The sequence below is a fragment of the Octodon degus genome, unplaced genomic scaffold, assembly GCF_000260255.1.
Source record: "Octodon degus isolate 3935 unplaced genomic scaffold, OctDeg1.0 scaffold00002, whole genome shotgun sequence".
Classification (NCBI taxonomy): domain Eukaryota; kingdom Metazoa; phylum Chordata; class Mammalia; order Rodentia; family Octodontidae; genus Octodon; species Octodon degus.
Window position 1 is genome coordinate 5102164 of NW_004524578.1, and position 15736 is coordinate 5117899.

The 15736-nt window shown below is 47.2% G+C and overlaps 1 protein-coding gene across 3 annotated transcripts in view; it reads left to right on the plus strand.

The window, feature by feature from the left end:
• Adamts17 (ADAM metallopeptidase with thrombospondin type 1 motif 17) overlaps positions 1-15736 on the plus strand; it is a 356834-nt gene that overhangs the window by 67926 nt on the left and 273172 nt on the right. For all 3 annotated transcript variants that reach the window (XM_023709886.1, XM_004623253.2, XM_023709894.1), the window contains exons 5-7: positions 683-766; positions 1448-1605; positions 8551-8594. In XM_023709886.1, coding sequence (XP_023565654.1) covers positions 683-766; positions 1448-1605; positions 8551-8594 — 286 coding nt within the window. The remainder of the gene's footprint in view (positions 1-682; positions 767-1447; positions 1606-8550; positions 8595-15736) is intronic.

Consider the following 15736-nt stretch of genomic DNA (forward strand, 5'->3'; position numbering starts at 1 on the left):
CTCCCTCCCCTCCCCTTCCATTCCCTTCCCATTCCCAGCTCACTGTGGGAAAGCCCAGATGAGAGTTGTGAGTTTTCTGCCAGAAGCAGCTAACATACTTGTCTTCTTTTTTTCCCTTCAGAATCTTGCATCCTATTCATTGTTAAAGGTTTCCAGCTTGTGGGGGGGGGGGGGCGTGGGCGCGCACGCCTGAGTCCAGTTTCTGTTGTACACATTTTCTTTCAGAGAATTCACTTCCAAGGGAGCTTTTTAGCTTTTCAGAAAATCCTTCTGATAGAATCTGCGTTTTGCTCACATGTTGCACCCATATTTCCTTTTGTTCGCTTAAGTCTGTGTATGCTGAAAATGAATTACATGTAGTTAAAAGTTTTTCTGGTACGAGAAGAGTGCAAGCTGCATTTTTAATATTATGATTTTTTAACTCAGACTTTTTGTTTTATAACAGCTTTAGATTTACCAAAAAATTGAATAGCTACTACAGAATTCTCAATAATTTCCCTACTGATTTAAATTAAGGAACTTTTTATAATTAGTCAATATTGGTATGCTACCATAAGCTAGAAGGCCATAATTTATTCAATATTAATTTTTAACCTAGTATCTTTCCTTCATTTCAAGTCCCTCCCTAGGATACCAATGTATCTTTTTAAAAAAAAAAATCATATTTCTTCTCTTTTGATAGGTCTACAATATGTTTCAGCACCAGAGCCTGGGAATTAAAATTAATATTCAAGTTACCAAGCTTGTCCTGCTACGACAACGTCCTGTGAGTACCTTTCAAAGCATGCAGAAAACATAACGCATGCCTGAGCTCCCTGAGGCTATTGGGAGCTTAGGAGGGCTCCAGATTGCCGTCTGTGTTCCTTATCCCTGGCCTTGAAGACAGCAGCAGTTCGAGGAGAGCGGGTGCACACACTGGAACCGCTGTACGTGTGCTGCTTGGTTAGACAGTCCTGTGGGAGCTCCAAGCCTGGGCTGCCCACACCCTCCTCCCCTCCTGGAAGGTCTTGCGTGTGGCTCTCGGACATGTGCAGAGTTACCGAGGGCTGTGGAAGGGCGGCTCCCCGCCGGTGCTTCACGCCAGTTGGGTTCCCCGTACGTGAGTACCTTGCAACTTGACGGTGCTGTCTGAGGCATAACTTGCCGCGTTGAGCAATCAGTGTGAGACTGAGGAGTTCTACTTCCTTGGCTCGCCATTCTCTCTGTTAACAAAAAACAGTTATTCTCTTGAATAACATAACCTTCCTTTAGACTTATAAGGTCCCTACTGATTCTCAGGATCCCCAAATATGCACTAATGTTAGGCTTTAACTTGGGTGCGGTGACATAGAATGACATCTTGGTGAGTAGCTGTCTCCATCTCAGCCTGCCGTAGCCTGGCTGGGAGCTCTGGCTCCTCTGGGGTGCGGGTGTTCACGTCTCTGACTCCCCCCTCAATCTCTTCCAGGCCAAGTTGTCCATTGGGCACCATGGGGAGCGGTCCTTGGAGAGCTTCTGTCACTGGCAAAATGAGGAATATGGGGGTGCGCGGTACCTTGGCAACAACCAGGTCCCAGGAGGCAAGGACGATATACCTCCCGTGGATGCTGCTGTATTTGTGACCAGGTAAAGCTGGAGCTGCCACAGCTGACCTGAGGCGAGAGGAGGCATTTGCTTTATAGGGCAATGTTGTTGGGAGGTCAGCCCCGGAAATCAGATCTTTGTCTCCCCGTCTGGGCTTCAGTTTCCTCAATAGTTAGCTGGGGGTTTGTGATGATCCACAGTTCTGAGGGCTGAAGGTTAACGTGAGTTCTTGCATGTAAAGCAATCTTCCCAGGCCTTCATGGGCACCAGCCATTAATTGTCCTACTATTAATACCAGAAAAATACTGCAATCTTAGCCAAAAGTCTTGACAAATTGCAAAAAGTTCACCTCGTACTTCTCCCCTCCACCAAATACAGACTGGGAAATTCTGACATGGGTGTGAATATGCTTCAGCCTGGCCTCAGCACAGTTAGGAAGGAGAATGCGTGCCCTCAGCCTGCAGTGGGAGGAAGTCCACGTGGGCAGGTAATGTGTCCCACACGGCCTCCATAGACACTGTTTACAGGGACTGTAGGGGCCTCTGGAGAGTTGAATCTTCTGGGTGCCCATGGGAGTCCCACGCAGCCTCCATACGGGCTGCAGGACTGGACTTCCCCTTCCAGATTGCAGAAGAAAGCAAGGCTGCAGGAGTGGACAGCAGGATCTCTGGGCTACCTCCCAAGCATAGCGGCATGGTGGCTTTAGTTTCCTGGGTTGCTGTAAAAAAAAATGATCACAAGCTAATCCACGTGAAATGATGGGGATTTATCCCCTTATAGTTCAGAGCCTGGACATCCAAATTCAGGGTGTTAAGGCTGCGTTCTCACTGGTGGCTCCAGGGAAGGATCCTTTCTTCCATCTCAGGCTTCTTCTTTTTTTTTATTAATTTTATTGAGAAACAAATAGCAATGAGACAGCTTCAAAACCAATTAGTAGGACAGTTTCAATAATTAATACATTGCATATTGTTGTCTTCATAGCAGTTATTCATAGTACAAGATGCAGACATATCTTGTCCAAAGATTATTAGTATAAATCTTCCTTCTCATTGAATTAACAAAAAGTAGCTGTATATCTATCCTAACTATTTTGAATATACAGATACGAAATGGCCCTTCATTTGTATCCCCTTTTTTTGTTTAGTTGTCAGAGATGGGTATTCCATTGCCATTTAAATATTGTAGGTGTGTGAATTCAGCAAAATAATCCAATATAGTCCAGTAGTCCATAATTGTAGTGGGTTATCCATAGGACTGGTAGTGTCAGAAGTTGTTGACTTGAGCCTTTTACAGCTCAGCATATTTATATGACTTTACTTTTTCTACCTCGTTTTTATACTTTTCTGTTGGATGGTTAAGACCAAAATAAAAAAGACCTATATTACAAGAAATGTAACTTTTGTATCTAATAAGTTCAGTCAAAGCCCCTCAGGATTTACCCTGAAACCCTGTACTGCAGTCTGTAGATCCTCTGTCAGTGTCAGCCACGTGGATGAGTCACGGCCATGGCTTGACCACTTTGTTCTCTGTGTATCTCGTGCATCCCGCCAGGCTACCTCTGTCATCACATGCTCTCTCCATATGTGTCCCTGTGGCCACATTTCCCTCTCCTTAGGGGGCAGTGATCATTGGATTGGGACCTGCCTTGATTCACTAGGACTACATTTTAACTCAGGACTTGAATGACCTGCTTTCTGAGTAAGATCACCTTCACAGTAATGAAGGTTAGGACTTGACCATTTTTCTTCTTAGGGAGCCACACGCCACCACAGATATAGATGTGGCTATTTTACTTGTCCCTGTGTCTTAATACCTTTCTTGGTTGCTTTGCTTTAAGAATGTAAATAAAATTATGATGTATTTACATCAACATCCTCCTATAGAAACTATGGAGAAGTAATTCTTAATATAATCCTTTGGGTTAAAAATACCAAAGTTGTATTGACTTGCTAGAAATATATCAACTTTGAATTTTAAGGCTTACATTTTTTTTTTTTTTTAATTTAGAGAAATCCCTAATTGTGTGCTGGGTATTTTTTGTTTTGTTTTGTTTTTCTGGGTTTAGAGTTAGCGAGGTAGAAGAAATTTATCCTGTCATTAGCTTGAGGACCAGCTGAGCCTCCTTCAAGAGTTAAATACCATTTACTGTCTTGTTCTTTAGTCCAGACCGGTTCTTTGCTTGCGTCTGCTTGGCCTGGTGCTGACAGCTGCCAGTCCAGTGGCATCCCAGCGCCAGAAGGAACTTGGGTGGCCCCAGGTACCAGGTGGCGCAGCTCCATTTTCCTCCTAAAATCCCATGGCATGCACCTTGCCAGTGGCAGACCCAAATGGGTGCCTGATCACTCTTAACGATGATTCATTCATTGCCAGCCCAAAGGGTTAAAGAGTGCATTGACCCTAAAGGGCCTTTTCTGAGGGCATCTGTTGCTTGTCCGGGGTGTTACTACATGTAGAATGGGATGTTTTTTGAAACAGTCTATTCTGTTATTCTAATGTGACTGGGCATCAAGGACCAGAGGATGAATATGACCTGGTTTGTGTCCCTCCATGCTAGTGACCTCCTGGTACCACCTTCCCTGCAGCCCCTGCCAGCCACACTGCAGAGGATGACACCAGTCGAGGCATTTGGAAATGCACCCTAAGGACAGCAGCTAGGGGTTAAGGGTACCATCTTGGAGAGCAGATTCCATTTGGGGAGCAAATAGGAGTTGTGGTGAGCACGTGCTAAGTTCAACTAATTCCCCAAATGGTATCAATGTAGGTCTGATAGCCTTTCCCACGAAGGTACTCTAAACAGCCTCCTCATTGGACTAAGCAGCTGACCTTCCAAGTTCCCTATTTTGAAAGTGACTTTTATAATCACTATATAAAATGTACAAATTCCAATTGTTCTGTTTAAAAATGTTAATTGATGGAAATTTTCCCTGTATTGGAAAAAGTTTCCTTTCTATTGTTTCATTACCTTACAAGTTCATAAGCAGCATTTATCCATATTAGTAATCATGTTTTGGTGGTGAATATTTAAAATTTACTCACAACTTTTAAGTATATGGTACATTAGTTGTAGACACAGCTGTATCACAGATCTCCAGAAATAGGGGAAGAAAGCATGTTTTAAAGGTCTTGTTTGGGGAATGAACAGCACATTTTTCCAGAGACAATAAATGTCACTTCTAGACCAGCCCTTTTACAGAAAGCGGCAGCAGGTGGCTGGACCCTGGGCTCAAAGGTACTGTCACTTAGACGTCCTGCCCTGCCTCCAAGCAGCCAACTTACATGGAAGAAATATTTTGTGTAAGATGTTCTTTTCTGTGTATCACCCCTATCTGACACTGTAAAATAAAACCTAGGAAAACACCGTGGGTTAGGAGATTGTAGAGAAGCTGGAACTCTCGCGTGCTTTTTGTAGGACTGAAGTCAATTTGAGAGCGTCTCAAAAAAATAGTAAGAGTTGCCATGTGATCCAGCAGTTCGGTGTGTAGCCAAAAGAACTGACGTGTGGGTGCTCTGAGATATTTGTCTGCTGACGTTCACAGCAGCATTGTTCCCCATAGACAAAATGTAGAAGCCACTCAGTCAGCTGATGTATAAGCAAAGTGTAGCATAAGCATCCAATAAAGTATGACTCTGGGCTGATGAGAGAGTTCAGCAGACTAAAGTGCCTGCTTAGGCAAGCGCAGGCACCGCAGTTCTATCCCCAGCACCACATGCCATGCCAGCCCCGCCCCCGGCCCCACTGAGCTGGCCCCCAAGACCAGGCATAGTGGTGCATGCCTGTAATCCCAGCACTGAGGAGGCTGGAAGCAGGAGGATCACTAGGAGTCCGAACTACCTAGTGAGACCTAACAACCAAATACATTAAAGAAATAAATAAAAATAAAAAATAAAATGACTCAGCCTTTAAAAAAAAAAAAGTGGGGGATTTTTACATGTGCTATAACACAGAAGAACCTTGAGAACATTATGCTGAATGAAATCAGCCAGCTACAGGACAGTGACTGTTGATGCCACTTTTACGAGGTACTGAGAGTAGTCCCATTCATAGAGAAAGAAACTGGAGTCAAATTTACCAGGGATAGGAGTAGGGCAGAATGGAGAGTTCATGTTTAAGGGGGACAAAGTTTCAGTTTAGCAACATGCCAAAGATCTAGAGGTGGATGGTAGTGATAGGTGCGTGACAATGCGAATATAGTGAATACTCTTGCATACTTAATAGTGAAGAAGCTACGTTTTGACCATATGTATTTTATGGTAATATTTCTAAATTGTTCTTTCTGACTCAGCACATTGGGGAGCGATCTTGGCTGCACGGCCGTGGCTCTGGTCAGGCGCTAGAGGTGCAAGGTCCTTATCCAGGGATAGAAAACCTGACTGTGCTTTAGCTGCAGGCAGCGGCACTCCAGGAGGGGAGCCGCTGGCCTCTTGTGTTGCCTCTGTTATCTGCCCAGGAGCGGGTGTGTGCTTTCCCCATCTCCTGCCGACACTCCAGCACTACCTGAGGAGTCGCAATTGCTCCCTCCTGCTGCTGTGGAGCTGGGGGCCCGCGTGGCTGCTTTCTCTGGCGCTGCAGATGTGATGCTGATGACCTCCCACTAGAGCAGGGAGGCAGTGTTGGAGCTGCTGGGTGGCGGAGTTGGCTGAGAAGCGTCGTTTAATAAGTAGAGGCTGAGAGCTCTGATTCCCTACGTTGGGCTAATAACGGGCTGATGCTTTTGCAAGGAGATTGTGCGCAAGGCAGCTGCTGCCTGCAGAAGCGATCCTCAGCGTCCAGAGTAATCTGAGCTGAGCAAACCACGTCCCTGTGTCCTGGGCCTGCAGCTGTCCAACTCAAGGGCTTCATCTCTTTCTTTCCACATCGTGGGCTTGTCTGAGCCTGAGAATTCTTCTCCTGGACACTCACAACCTGGCAGATGGCCACCAGGGAGGATGTGCTCCTGACATCAGGGCCAGCAGAAGCCGCCAAGCCAGAAGCAGTGGAAGCCAGGTTTTCTGCAGCTGTGTCTGGGGCCAGAGACAGCCACTGGCTGCATGGGTCTGGGGCCATGCAGAGCTCACACAGAGCACGGGGTGCTGGCAGCGAGGCACCCACCTGGCGTGGCTCTGCCTTTGGTTCTGCACTTGGCCCAGGAAGGTGGAAATCAGGAGCGTCCTGCTAAGCTCAGGTCTGCCTTGCTGCTGAGCATGGCAGGGACCCCATTCCCACCTCCAGGGTATATGCAGGGGTGGCCACAGCTGCTCCCGATGCCACCGATGTCCCTGGTCTTCATCCGGCCTCCCTCCCAGTTCCACGGGCCCAACCTTCTGCCCTGCCTCCTCCACTGCCTGTTCCTTAATCTCCTAAAAAGGAGTCTTTTTTTTTTTTTTTTTTTTTTTTTGGAACTGGGGATTGAACTCAGGCCCTTACGCGTGCCAGGGAAGCACTTAAGGAGTCTTGCTTTTATGGCTTTTAATGATTATTCTCTCCCTTTCTACAAAGTTCCTTTTGTTTTAGGTCTTAAAGCCTTTGTGGTCTTAAAGGCTTCTCCTCTTAAAATAGTTTTAAAATTGGTAACTTGTGGACATTTGCTCTACAACATGGTGATTGTTGTTAATATTGACGTGCTTGAAAATTGCTAGGAGAGATTTTAAAGGCTGTGTTCTCACCACAGACTCATGCTTAACAAACAAGGTGAGAGAGATGCTTATTTACTTGACTTAATCATTAGCCAATATCTACATATATCAAGGAATCACGTTTTACCCCATAAATATGTCCAATTTTTGTTAATAATAAAAATATTAAATTGACCAAAAATTGATGACCAAAAGCATGCATCATTGTTGCAAATTTTGCGTGGCGCCCAGCAGGAGCACATCGTAGGGCCCTCTTCTGTTTCCCAGCTCTCAGGTGGGGTGCTGCCGGAGCCAGCACTCTGTGTTTGGGTGGTGACCCTGGAAACCTAGAGGCAGAGCCGTAGCAGCGACCCCTGTTGGCAAAGAACAGCTCAGACCCCTCACGGTGCTGTGAGAGCGGAGAGCGAACCCCTTGGGCCCACAGAAATCAGTCAAGTCCAGCTTTTGATCATCTTTACTGTCTCGCTCATCCACAGCTGCACACCTGGGGGATTCTGGACAGCTTTAAAGAATATGAGTGTTAGTAATGGTTTTGTTTGTCTTCTCTTGCACATAATTCACGGTCGTTACGGCATGGGAAACAAGTTGCTCCCAAGTGGCTTGGAGAATCCACTACAGTGTGGCGATTTTGACAGTGGTCTCTGATCAATGGCTGAACTAACATCATCTTCCAAAATTTTTTTCAGCTGCTGGAAGGTGGCTTTTAAGCAACTGTTCTGTGTGGAATAACTCGGCTAGAAACAGCGGCCCCTCTCTGGGTCCCTGGGCTGTCTTGGTTACTTTTTCATTGCTGCAGAAACATACATGTAACCTGCAAGTTTAAGGAGGAGAGGTTTATGTGTTTTTGCTCATGGTTTGTAGAAGGCTCAGTCTGTGGTTGGTTGACTCAAGACAGGGTGACACTGCAGAGGGGAAACAGCTCATGGTGTGGCAGGCAGGAGCTGGCCACCTTCCTCCTTTCCCTTTTCAGTCCATCCAGGTTACAGCCAATTGGATGGTGCTATCTACATCCAAGGTAGGTTTTCCCTCTTCCCAGAACTCATTGCGCACATCCAGAGCTGTGTCAAATCAACCAATGGACTAATCCAGTGTCCTACACCCCTGCTCTAGTTACCTTTAAAAGCCAGTATCTATGAGTCATGAGGCTTTGGCACGGACATCTAGACTCAAGCCGTAGCATGGGCTGACCATTGTAAATGTGGGCAGGTTACTCTTGGCGAACATGGCTAGTGCGATACATCACAATGGTCTGTGACAACTAAAGCAGTCACGTTGCAGAACAATGGATCCTGGTTAATTATGGTATTTTCTTCTCCTTCTTGCAGGATACCACATAAACCTGACTATGTTTGTTTTTTTGTGTTTTTTTTTTAGGACAGATTTCTGCGTCCACAAAGACGAGCCATGTGACACTGTTGGTAAGTTTAGAATTTAATAATCTAAGAGGCTGACATATCCTGAGACTTCCTGATAATCCCTCCAGTATGAAGTTCAGTATTTTCTGTTGTTTCTTTTCCTAGAAGTGAATGGACTGCTTTTCTTGAAAAGTTCTGAAGTTGGTTATGACAGAAGGTATCTAGATCATAGTCAAGTAGCAAGTTATGAACAATTAGAGGGGAAGAGCCACCAGGCTGCCCCATGTCTGTAGCTGGGGACACAGTTAGCTCTAAGAGCTCTGGCCATTCAGACAAGGATCACTTGCTGGGTCATGTATGCAGTTGTACACAGAGATAGTGGCTCACACCCGTGCATGTGAGTGGTCTTTATTGAGCGCCCTGAGAATAAAGCCTGAGCACTTCACTGAATTTTGGTCTTTTTATCAACCAGGGCATCAGACTAACTTGCTTGGTGACCCAGATGATACTGATACCAGCATGCCACTCTGGAAAAGCACGGGCTTCATCTTCCCTTCTCACCTTCTTTTTCTTCCTCTCCACTTCTCCCCTTCCTTGCCATCTTCCTATCTGTCCTATTCCTGTGATACCTGGGATCAGCTGGAAACCATTCCTCTGGTGTAGGAACAGAGCACTAAGTTTATAGAGGAAACACCAAGTCTTTCCAGTTTTCTTTGTTGTTTCCCAAACCTTTATGAACAAGAAGGTCAAGATACGTAGGGCTAAAAGCAAAAATGCGAGCCTTGTGTCCTTTGAACTGCAGGAAAATAGAAGACTGAAAAGGGCTAATACATAAAACTCCAGTGCTAGCAACGTGTTTTTCTCATGGAGTCTCAGCTCTGTGTGCCCCCAGGTCTTTGCTCTTCCTCTGCCACAGCTGGGCAGGGTAAACCTCCACTTTTGTTTTCTCCATGAAATGATTGCTTTAGATTCAGTGATTTAAAAGTCCTTTAAAAATCTGGTATGATGCTAGCAGAAGTTTGCTCCATGTTAGAGTTTCTGAAATGACTTTATTTCTCTATTCATCAGTCCTCTAAACATCAGAAAGCAAGGTGTCAAGAACCAGCCGGTGGGTCTGTGCTGTTATTTGCAGCTGTCTCCCTAATGGAATCTCTAGACAGTGACCCCATAAGACATGCTTTGGTCAAGGATAGCTGGTGAGGCTGAAGGTTGGTCGGGGCTCTAGAAGATGTGTGTTGATGTCAGTTTATCTCCACCTCCTGAACCACCAAGGCACGCACTCTCTCCAGAAAAGCCTGCTCCTTCTCAGTTTTGCGGGGTCAGCTCTGACGGCCACCATAACTTTCTGTGGGACTTTCTGCCCCACCCCCTGCTGCTGGTTAGCTGTCTCAGGTGGCCTGGGGAGGCGCTGGTCCTCATACAGCCCTAGGCTGTGCCTCCTGCCTGCCCCAAAGCCTACACCACAGTGGGCTGAGCTCTGGCCTCTAACCTGTGTGTCCTCAGCACCTGGCTCAGGCTGGGAGCAGCTGAGATGCTCGCCATTGTAAGCGGGCTCCGACTGACTGCTCAGGGGAATGCAAATGAGTGGACAGAGATGAAGGCCCCGTGTCTGCGCATCAGGCATCTCGGCACATCGTTGTCTTTCTTGGGGTTGAGAGCTGGCTTTTGTTTTCTGTGGAATAGATGGAAAATCCCTCTACTAATAGGCCTCCCATTTTTTGGCAAGGTGTTCTCAGGGCCCCTGTGGAAGAGTGGGAAGCTAGCTGTAATCAAGCATTCGTCCCTCTTCTAAACCAAATCACCACTCTACTCTTATTAGTTTTCCCAGAGTGCTCTACTAAATATAGACTGCAAGGTTCAAAGAAGAGACAGTTATCACCATGTAGTACTGGAGCCAGAGCATCCGGGTTTGCAGGTCTGATTTCTGGGGAGGCCTCTCTCCTTGACTTAGCGCCACTCGGCTCTAGCGTGTGTGCTTTAGTTAGTTTCCGTGGCTCTATCTTTAAATACAATCACACTGAATTTGCTGGGCTGGAGAGCATGATTCAGGCCATAATACTGTCTGTCTGCTACCAGGTAGCACCGCATGCCCTTCTGTGACACAGGCATGTCCCATTTCCTGAGCAAAAACATTTCTGGTGGCAGGACCACTTGTAATGATTCTTCATGCGATGGTTGCTTAGCCAAGGGCCTCACCAGCAGCCTACAGATTCCTACTATGTTGGTACTCTAATATTTCTAAATTACCATTTTCATCTCTTACAAAAGAACTCAATTCCTTCATGAGTACAGTTGATCTTGTGGAGTGTAATAAAACACCCCACAAGATCAACTGTGATTTTTTTTTTTCCTTTACAAAACTATTTTTTATTTATTTTTTATTTTTTGTATTTTAGGAAAGGGTCTACAGGGTGTTCATTGTGTCACTACTAGATCGGACTCGTAGTGATCTGCTTGTTTACAGCCTCCCAAGAGCTGGGATCACAGGGGTGCACCACCACACCTAGTCTCCTGCCCCTGGGGCGGGGCCAGCATGGCAGGCCTGGGGATTGAATCCCCAGCCCCTGTGCCTGCTTGCAGGTGCTTTAATCTCCTGAGCTATTTGTCCAGCCCTTACTAAACTTTTAATGAATGAGACTTTATAGTACGATTTGACATCAGTCTCCGGTCCCATTCTGTAAAGTTCTGGGAACTCTTAGCAAGTTGTGATTTTCTAAACAGAGACAACACTTGGGTCTGCTTTTATACTCCTATAGTTGGACCGCCACATTTCTAGCACTTAAGATTTTCATACTGTCAAATAGATCAGGCTTGTGTTTTAACCCATAGTCGTCACAGTTTATGATGTTAAAAGAAAAGCAAATGCTTTCTGAATTTACATGCACGTGTCATCACTGCACGTACTATCGAGTCAGTCAGAACAATGAGGTGACTTGGTGCTCTTAACAATCTGGAAACTGGGTAGGGCTGTCGTATACCAGTCTCAGCATCCACTTTATTTCTGGATCTATGATTTTTTAAATTTAGAAATAATTATAGGATCACAAAATGTTGCCAAAATAACAGAGTGGTCTGTCCTTCCTGTCACCCAGCTTGCTCCAGCGGTGACATCTTAGCATTGCATTGTCGGAATCAGGGAATCACTGGGCCCACAACAGTGAACTAGACTACAGCTCTTAATCCAGCATCACTCGTTTGTCGTGCACTTTTGTGTAGACGGTGTCTATGCAGCGTCTCTTCCTGGGTGTTCACAGGTTTCTCATTCACAGATTCAATCCACTGTGGATTGAAAATGCTTGGGGATTTCTATAAGTATAGACTCTTCTTTCGTCTTTCCGCCCTGAATGATGCAATACAACTATTTCTACAGCGCTTCCGTGGCGTTAGGTGTGAATAATCCAGAGAGGAGGAAGGTGTGCAGGGGTCATGTGCAAGCTCCTTACTGCTTCACAGAAGGGAACTGAACAGCCGCAGATTTTAGTATGTGAAGGTGCTGGAACCAATCCCTCATGTGCACAGAGGGACAATGTAGTTGTGGACACCGTATCGCATGTGTAGATTTGTCCATTTGCCCTGACAATCTAGAGCAGACTGGCTTTATCACTTCCAACGAACGCCCAGGGCCGCCCTCGCCTGGAAGGCACCCTCTTCCTCTCCCACGTTTCCTAACCCCTGGCAACCACTGGTCTGTATTCCATCTCTCTACTTTTGTTATCCCAACATCCAATTTATTTTTACGTTTTGTTTTGGTTGCCCAGAATGAAAAAGTAATCTGAATCCCAGAGATACATGCTTGCCAATTGAAAGGATTTGAACAGCTGTGTTGGTAGTGCAGGATCCAGCTGTGTCCTGAGTTCTGCAGATAATGAGACCCTTAATACTTGAGGTCACTAGGAAATCTAAGGATTGCCAGTGTTATGTAACTGGGTTATAACCACATGTTTCTGTATTTATTAGGCTATAACTCATATACAGTGAGGAGCACAAATCCTCATGCATTTTTAATTTATGCCTACACTGTTTTTGATTTGGTTTATCTCATGTTAATTGAAGTAATTTTAGGGCAGAATTTTGACTTCTGTTTTAATCAGTTTTTTATATCGTTGTAAAGTACTGTGTGCTGCTTCGATCTGCATCTGGACTACTCCCTGTGGCCCATATGTGAGAGGCGTGGTCCCAGCTTGATGCTACTGGGAAGTGGTGGGACCTTTAAGGGGCGGGGCCTCCTGGGAGGCTGTGGGTCATTGGAGGAGCGTCCTCCAAGAGGATTGTGGGATGCCCTGTCTTCTGCACTTTCACCCACTTTCCCTCCCTCACTTCCTGGCCATGACAAGTGGGCAGCTGCTTCTGCCATCTGCTCCCACCCCGATGTGTTGCCCGTCTCACAGGTCCGCAAGCGATGGCACCAACCCATTGAAATCTCCACAACTGAGAGGCAACATCAACCTTTCTTTTTTATAGCTTGATGACTTCGAAACACTTTATTACAGTAGTGGAAAGCCAGGGCACACACAGAGAACATAGAATTTGCCATCTGAGCCCATTTGAAGTGTGTAGTTTAATGACAGTCAGTCCATTCGTAGTGTTGTGTGATCACACACACACCTCTACTCTTGAAATTACTATGCAGATTGAGAGTAGTAACTGCCTATTAGAGCTTTCTCTCATGCCTCCCCTCTAGTCACTATCCCTCCAAAAGCAACCTGTTGTATTTTTAAAATAGTATAATAGAGATGCTGGTATGGTTTGGATCTGAAACATCCCTGCCCAGCCTCATGGCTGGAAGGTGACTGGATCGTGATGGTGCTGTGCTATGTGGGCGATTCGTCCAGAGATGGGTTCAGAGCTACTAGGAGGTGGGGTCTGGTCAGAGCTGGGGGGTCCTGGGGGCCGCTCTGGCTCCTCCCGCCTTCTCCCTCCTCTCTGCTTCCTGGCTGCCATGACGAAAGCAGCTTTCTCTGCTCTCAGCCAATGACCGTGGACTGTTGCCATGAGCCAGATGAACCTCTCCTCCTCTAAACTGTAGGCATCAGGGGTTGTGTCTCAGTGACAAAGAGAGGGACCAAGACAGACATGCTGGCAGAACATCTGAGAATCAGAGTGGATTTGGGGGTTCTATGAAAAAAAGCTTTTCCTCAACATTGTCCCGTCTGCATTAGCCCATTTTGTCACTCTGAATTCTTCTGATGAGAAGCAAAAAGCAGGGTTGGGAGTTAGGAGCAGTGAAAGGGGCTGGGCAACCTGGCTGGAAGCGCAGGCAGTGCTTGGCAAGTGCGGCAGGGGCGACCACAGAGGCCAGCGGCAGGGCCTGTCCGGCCTGTATGATGCTGCAGCCCTGTGGGATGGCCTCTGTCTGCCCCGCCCTATTCTTATCTGCATTTGGATGAGGGTGACTGTGGCCCTTTGCCCTTCCATAGGGGAGGCAATGGCATATTCCAGAAAGAATAGATATGGACGTGGTGAAGCCCCCAAAGGGAACAGTGTACTTTGGCCAGAGTAAGGGGTGGATGCTGTGCAGTCTAGAGTGACCCAGGGCTGTTACCCTCCTGTTGCCCAGTAGCCATTGACACACAAAACTTACCCTCTCTGGGTTTCACAGGGACTTTACAGGGCTCTGATTGAGGTAGGAAAAGGAGGGGTTTCCAAGGCCCTGGTTCCAGGGTTGTTCTTACCCATGCATGACAGAGGCCTCAGCAAACTCCTCTGTACTGGGTAAGTCACAACTGAGCAGATGAATGGACACACTTGGAAAACCACAGCAGAAGGACCTTCCCTTCTCTCTCAGCCCTGCCAGGTCCTCTTTGCAATGGGAAGGACAGCAGGGGTGACACCTCAGGATTCTGCTGATTTCTATCTTAGGGAAGAGCATGCGTGGAGGAATGGCAGCTTGTCAGGAGGATCAGCAGAAGCAGGCACCATGCCTAGTACAAGGGCCCCTCAGTGGGCTCCCATGCCATATGCTTCACACCTGACCTCTGTGGTCTGTAAGACATCCCTCTGTTGAACTGGTCCATCTAGAGTGGTTGGCGCTGTAGCCAACTGAGGCTGGTGGTGTCCTGGAAAGGTGAGAAGACAGACACTGGAGCTGATGGGACTGTAGGTTCTTGGTCTTCCATTTGCAAAGAGCAGCCCCTTCTTCTCTCCACCACCCAGTGACCAGGCAGAGGTCTGAGTTACAGTCAGTGGGTGAGGGGTGTTGGTCTTGCTCCTGCTCTGTCTATAAATTGAGCTTCAGTGACTTTCTCCACAGCCTGCTCAGGCTGGGAAGTTTCTCTGTTCTTGATCACATAGTTAATGGTTTTGATTCACGGGGAAGCCTCCCGTTTGCCTCTGCAGTAGAAGGGAAGAGGATCCTGCAGGGAGGACCGTGGGGGGCTGTCCCACAGCCATGCATGCAAGTCCAAGGCTGGCGCTTCCAGGCGTGCTGAGCCAGGCCTGGCCCCTGGCCCCTGCTGTTGCGACCTGGATATGCCCACACGCTCCTTACCCTGGAGCGGGAGGACCTTCCTGCGTCACTTACAGCCCTCTTTCTGCACCCAGGTGCATTCTGGTGGCCAAGGAGAGTGTCACAGCTGCAGCCACTGCACTGCAAGCACCAGGGCCATGGCAGGGAGAAATGAGGGAGCACGTGTGGGTGGAGGGTGTGGGGGAAGGGAGCGTCTCCGTCTCAGACCTTGGTGTGTGGAGGGGAAGCCTTGTGCTCTGGAGTCTGTGTTGGGCCAGCCCCAAAGGAGGGTATTGGTCAGTTTTGTATCTCAGGGATCAAGTACCCAGCACCTACGGTTAATAAAAGGAGAGGTTTGTTCTGGCTCAAAGTTTGAGAGGATTCAGTGCCTATTTGGTGGGCTCCAAAGCAGAAGAGGGCATGATGCAGGGCATGGGACGAATGCTGCTCAACCGGGATGGTCAGAAAGTAGAGAGAAGGGAGCCTGGGGTGCAAGAATGCACCCTGCAGCTCTGGTCCTCTGGGACCACCTCTATCAAGCCCCCCCACACCACAGCACATCCAGCTGTGAAGTCGCCCATGGGGGAATCCACTGCTGAGTGCAGAACTCCTCAGCCCAGTCCCCTTCCCAGCACAGGAGACTTGCGGGGGACATTTTGAAACCAAATGATAACGATGATCCAGTAGAAAAGTATGAAGACAAAATATAGGAAATAAAGCCATGCTGTTATGTTGAGCTGTGGGGGACCCAGGTCAATAA